The 6561-nt window shown below is 41.4% G+C and overlaps 1 protein-coding gene across 1 annotated transcript in view; it reads left to right on the top strand.

The window, feature by feature from the left end:
• Positions 1 to 6561, top strand: part of adamts3 (ADAM metallopeptidase with thrombospondin type 1 motif, 3) — a 125284-nt gene that overhangs the window by 112889 nt on the left and 5834 nt on the right. The window contains exon 21 of the mRNA XM_013910194.1: positions 6004 to 6211. Within this exon, the coding sequence (XP_013765648.1) occupies positions 6004 to 6211 (208 nt within the window). The remainder of the gene's footprint in view (positions 1 to 6003; positions 6212 to 6561) is intronic.

Consider the following 6561-nt stretch of genomic DNA (forward strand, 5'->3'; position numbering starts at 1 on the left):
CCTGCGTATTTTATGTTTCGGTTAAAATGACCTGTGACAGGTTAGAATTAGAAAGATCAGAATTAAAGCAGCAGCCCGAGAGGTCCCGACGACACAGCGTTCACAGAAAATCTGAAATTTATAACTTCGTATAATAAGTCAGCTGCCTCGGGATATCAGAAAATTAGCTGTGACATTTACTTCACAACTAAGTCAGTTACATTTAGTTTCGGGTTGTTTTCCACTCGGTGTAAACCGACAAATATTACACTCAACACTTTTTCAATCATTTAATTTTATCTTTATTTAATTCCTGTGCTATCATAACCATCACCCCACTGGTGGCATCATGATAAACGTGTGATGCGAGTTCTTCCTTGTGTAGCCCGTTTGCTCAGTAGGATTAGAAATGCTCCGTAGTAACAGTGAAAGGCCTTGGTTTGAAGTGGATCCCTTGTGTTCTTATTGTACTGTCACAAAAGAAAACATGAAACAATTCTCAAACACAGATTTGCTCAATGAGAGCATCCAGTAAGTGCTCATGAAATATGTCCAGCCGTCAGCAACAGCCGAGTTATTCAGTGTTGAAGTATTTGCTGGGTTATGCCTGTAGTTACAGCTGTGGCAAGCGGAGCAACTACTAACAGGCAAAGCAGTGAGTGAAACAGTGACAGCTGTCTTTATGTTCTCAGGTCTGTGACTTTTGAAGTGTGGTAAACATGGCAGATGGCCCCGCCCCTCCCTGAGCCTGGTTCTGTCGGAGGTTTCTTCCTGTTAAAAGGGAGTTTTTCCTTCCCACTGTCGCCAAAGTGCTGCTCATAGGGGGTCATATGATTGTTGGGTTTTTCTCCGTATGTGTTATTGTAGGGTCGACCTTACAATATAAAAGACCTTGAGGCGACTTTCGTTATGATTTGGCGCTGTATGAATAACACTGAATTGAACTGAAAAGAGAGAGACTGTTACACTATTAATCGAACTGTGCTTACTTTACAAATCTTGATTGGACATCATGCTGTCACTAACTTGGTGTTCAGTGGTTCACACACGTTTCCTGCTTCAGCTGGGAGTGCTCTTCATGTTTCATTCAGTTCACAGGCCGGCTCAGATCTTCAGAGACCAACCAAAGTTGAAAAGGGTTTCTCAGCGTGCAGTGACCTGTGGGCACGTTTACTCTTCAGTGTGACTTGTTAGTTGAGCAATGAGTTGTGAGAAAAATCACAGCAGTCTGTTGTAAAGACACATAATCATGTAAGGGAAAAACTGCCTCCGGAGCTGTTACGCTGATAAAAGACGCGCGACTGTGAATGGAAAAGACGTAAGCTTAACGTCTGCTGACCTCTGAAAATGCAAATGAAATCATCCATCCAAATTTCACACTTCCTTTCACAGCTCATCAGCCTGCTTAAGAACTCTGAGATGATGCAGCACACAGGAAGCTAATGCTACACGTAAGCTGTCCCGTTTAGCTTTAAACCAAAACTCCAGAGAAGAGATGATGAAGCTCCTGAGATCTAACGCTGGATGAATCACTCACTGCTGTTTTGGAAACGGATTGAGTGCGATTGACTTCCCTTTGGGGGGGAAGGATTTGGCTGCAGCTCAGAGCGGAGCTGCGTTTGAACTAACAGAGCAAAAGTCTCCTGGGCACGACATTTTCTCTTGTTATCATTTTCTTAGAAAGGAAACTCGCCTTGTGTATCTTAATGGAAGAACATACGTTTTTCAGATGTGTAGTGTTTTGATGTCACTGTTGTCTTTAAGAATTTGTTCCAGTGTAGCTGTGAAAATAATTATCTGTGATTTTTTTGCTTTCATGGTCCGTAGTAGATGAATGAGTTTCTTGGCCTTTCATAAAGCCAGAATTAATTTGACATTTATCTAATGGAGTATGGCACCATCTACATCATGTTGCTGATGTTCCCGATCTCCAAATAGAAACCTGCTTTTCATTTGTTGTCACTGTGACCTTGGATGTTACTGTATTTATGCCCCAGACTTGGCAATTATTAACTGGGGGATAAAAGTGGAGGAGACAGAAATGGCCTTGGGTGGAGATCCAGGCCGCTGTAGTGAACCTCACGGCATCGATCGCCTGCGCAACCCGTGAGTTAAACCGGTGCCCTGAGATAATGGCTGTCCTTCATGGAGTGATAAAGTTCTCATTGTGAGGATGGATGTGCGGTGGGAGCCTCAGTCACTAATTTCTTAGCTATGAGACTGTGGTTCGCGCTCTCTTTGTACATGCACTTTGTGTAGCTTCCTTTTCAGTCAGGTTTAGGCTCTAACAGCTGTTTGATAAGGGGCTAGAACAAGAGTTACAAATGAACCTTAATGCTGTACATTATTATTATTATTATTATTATTATTATTATTACTACACAATCACTGCGTTTAAATGTGACACAAAGGGCTCTTCAACACGTTTTTAAAAAGTATGTGATGGATTTGGGTGTGAGAGGTCCTGGTTTCAAGCGCCCAGATATGTTACAACCCACTTAAGTGTTATCTGGGATGGGGTGTAACAAAGTGGGAAAAAAATGTAATAGTTAACGTCAGTGGAACATCATTTAATTTACAATTAAGGCAAAATTAGAACAAAAATAAGACACGGGGAAACTCTGAGCGTCATTGTCTCAGTGGCCGAAATAACAAACAAAACACTCCTTTCTAGCTAAAAAAATCCTAAAACCACTCTAACTGTAAGAAAACAGAGTACAGAGGCGGAGCTCGCCGTCTAACCACAAAACAGGAGAAAAAGGCTGAAACAAAAAGAACCCTTCCTGCTTCCACTGTGGATCACTACAGTCCCATTGTAAAGATACACCTACAAACAAAACAAAGTCACACCAAGCTTCACTAGTTGTGCACAGCTACAGTCCACTACCCGAATCACTGCAGGTGAAAATGGGGAGAAGGGCGCGGCATTTGGACATGGCAGTCTTTATGCAGTGGCTGACGAGCTGCAACACATCTCATCTGTGGTTAGACCTGAAACACAGGAGGAGAAAGAGCCCTCTCACATGGGCAGAGCCCCTAGAGGTCAGCAACTGTAACAACAGCCACTGTATTTATAGTCTCACAGAGCTACTAGCATGGCTTTGTAAAAGCAACACACACCAGAGAACCATCTGTACTAGTTCGATGCACTCTGGTGTGTGTGCTGTTTGTCACGAGTACGTTTGTTTTGGTCATTTGATTGAATTTTTTAAGTCTGACTGATCATTCAGCATAGGGTCTATAATATAGCACACTCTCTATTATAGACAGACTCACGCAGCAGACGCTTGTGCAACTAGAGGCATCTGTGGCCATTTAGGGTTCAGTATCCTGCCAAGGACACATGACATTGTTGTGTTTACAAGGTTCTATAATAAAGGAAGCAAATTAGTACATGCTGTTACCCTGTCAGACCAGGGGCGCCGCTAATGAGGCTGGGTAAGAGAGAGGGGAGAAGAAGAAAGTAGAGAGAGGTAAAAGAGATGGAGCTCCGCTGTAAAGCCTGAAATAAAGTGTTGAACCCAGACGTCGCCTCCGCTGCCTGATTACAAACTCAACAGACATGTAGACCGAAGGAGCCAGGCATCAAACCACCAGCCTCTGCTGGACTTCCTGACACAGCCACCTCACTCTCAGCATCGTCTGTTTGTCTGATCTCTGTGCACCCATCAGTTATTGTCTAATTACTTTGCATTTCAGTGTTTTTGTTGCTTTCAGAATCACATTTTAAATCCTTCTCCACATGCAAGCTCGCGAATGAGTTATAACATAAAAGTCCAAATATTCTACCTCAGTAAGTGAATGATGAAGAAGATTGTAGCGTCTAAATGGGTCTTTGCAGTCTCTCAGGGCTTTCACTCTGTGCTTTTTGTTTATAAATGATGTGCATGGTCATGTTCAGGTACTTGGTCCTTTGAAGAGGAAGGCAAATTGCCTAAATAGCTGGATTTTTTTTCTTTTTCCCATCATTGTTCCACCTTGCTGCACAACGTGAGGCCAAGGTTTTTGTGAATCGCTCTGATGGAAGAGATGAGAAAAGTCAGAGGATGTTTGCATCGCTGCACCTTAAAGGATAGAAATGCATCGACTCACGACTGATGTGGGATCATGAAGCTGGCGTATTTTCACATTTAGTTTAATCAACGCTTGTCTTACAATGCACAAGAACTTCAATACATACAGTTTTTAATTAAACTCATTCTTCATGTTCACCGAACGTTCGTGAGATTGTTTGGTGAACTCAAGCTGCTCTGGCACATAGTCAAATCAAATCAAATTCAAATTTTATTTGTCACGTACACAGTCATACACAGTACGATATGCAGTGAAATGCTTGGACAACTGCTCGTGACCTAAAGAAAACAAAAAAGGAAAAGGCTATGAATAAGATAGGAAATAAAAAATTAAAAAGGGTAAATTTAACTAGGAAGGAATAAAATATAAATTAAGGTTAAAAATGAAATAACTGTACAACACAAATTAGAATGAAGGGTAAATTTAACTGGGAGAATAAGATAAAATATATAAATTAAAGTTGAAAATAAAATAACTGTACAACAAAATACACAATATAGAACTATATAAGAATGTATGAAGAAATATAAATATAAATAAAAGTCAGTGTGCAACCCTCGGTATATAAAAGGAGTTTGATTACTGTGTAATCCACTGAAATCTTGTCACAGTAACTTGCCATGTTTAGCCTACTGGGATAAACTCTGACATGATCCAGCCTAATTTGACCTTAGATGGACATAAATTATACTTTTACTACAAAATTATTGGAAAACCTGCCAAGAATCTCTTTAATGGCACCGGAGAAAAGATATGTGCACAGAGCGTTGACTTCTTTTCAGTTTGGTTTCTTTTAGAAAAGTTACAGCACTCAAAACAAAAAGTAAAAAATGTTACTGCCTATTTAAACATTATTATGCAGCCTTTTCGTCCTACGATGAACAATAATGTTTCTTGACGCATGCAAAAACAGAAAAACCTGCTCATACAGGGCCTTCATAGAGCTTGGGAAATCTTTGAGAAATGAAGTGCATTCAGAGACCTGCACGTGTATAGATCAGAGCTAATGGAAATCTAATGTAAGAGAATTCATGCTGAATTTTAAATGTCTTTATTGATTTATGTGGAGGCGTCAGCAGCTCTCTGTGCTGATGGCGTCTTTTGTCTGAGGTGTTTGTCTGCGCTCAGGCTTTCTGTTAACAAACATTTCACCTCTGCATACTAATTCTCGTCAGTGAACAGTGTATCCGAGCCTGCTCCTGGATTCCACACGTTATTTATTTATTTATTGCTTCCTTCCGTGAAAACTCGACATAAATCGTTTCCCATTTTTCCTGCCCCTTTTCCTCCGTTCAGAAATCCCTTCCTGTTGTGACAGGCCGCATCTAAAAGTATATTTTTACTCAATAATTTATTCACTGCCGATTGATGTATGTAGCAGATTTAACCATCAGTCTTTCTAATATCACTCAGGGGAATTTCCACCTTCCAAAAAGATGTGACGTTATTTTGGAAATCTGCAATAAATACTGCTCGCATGATTATGAAGCATGTTGGAAATTTTTAAAGTATGGTCACAGTTGAAGGTTTGATTTGATTGGATTTAAGGTAGAACAGCTGGACACTGGTGCTGGTCTGTTGTGGTGAGCATAAAGGCACAACTATTGGTTTAAATGGCTGACCTGCATTCATACTTTGACATATGACAAATAGCTTCTCCAGAAGTCTAGAGATGGCTCGAGGGAGCCGATATTCAGAGGAAATGGCTTAAGCAACCAGTAGGAGAGCCTGAAGCAGACGTAGCATACTCGGGAGAGTTTGTGTCCGCTGGCTGGTTTGGGAGCATCTCTCTATCTCAGTGAAGAGTAGATATCATGGGCATTGTTTATTTCATTTTTTATACAGCATATTATTGGAACTGGTCTCTTTTAAAATGTGTACCCCTTGTGTTTACGTCCTCAGTGGCAGTTACCAGGTGACGTCAGTGATCCTGTGTTGTTTTCCCTGCAGATGGATCTCAGAAGAATGGGAGCACTGTACCAAAACCTGCAGCAGCCTAGGCTTTCAGATCCGAACCGTTCACTGCGTACAGTTCCTGCATGATGGCACGAACCGCTCCATCCACAGCAAATACTGCAGCGGCGAGAAGCCCGAGAGCCGAAGGCCCTGTAACAGAGTGCCGTGTCCTGCCCAGTGGAGGACCGGAGCCTGGTCAGAGGTATCCACCGAATGTATTTGTTCTTCGGGGCGGGGGCCATATTTGTCATATTTTCATGTTTCAGATCTTTTAAAAATATATATTATTAAATAAAGGTAATGCAAAAACATACAATATGCAGTCTTTATGCAGAACTTGAAAGTGGAGTTCAAGTTCACTCCCCGCTCCCAGACCTGCAGTGTGACAAAGTGCAGCAAACTAAACAGCGCATCATTCCACGATATAAAGAAACAGCTGAGAAACCAACTCACTGACATCTGTCACTTTGGAAAAGGTTACAAAGACCACTGCTGACCAAAAAGAGTACAAAAGCTCGAATCACATCTGCCAAAAAACATCTGGATCCTCGC

Source organism: Pundamilia nyererei, unplaced genomic scaffold (genome assembly GCF_000239375.1).
Source record: "Pundamilia nyererei isolate P.nyererei 1_Seehausen unplaced genomic scaffold, PunNye1.0 scaffold00038, whole genome shotgun sequence".
Classification (NCBI taxonomy): Eukaryota; Metazoa; Chordata; class Actinopteri; order Cichliformes; family Cichlidae; genus Pundamilia; species Pundamilia nyererei.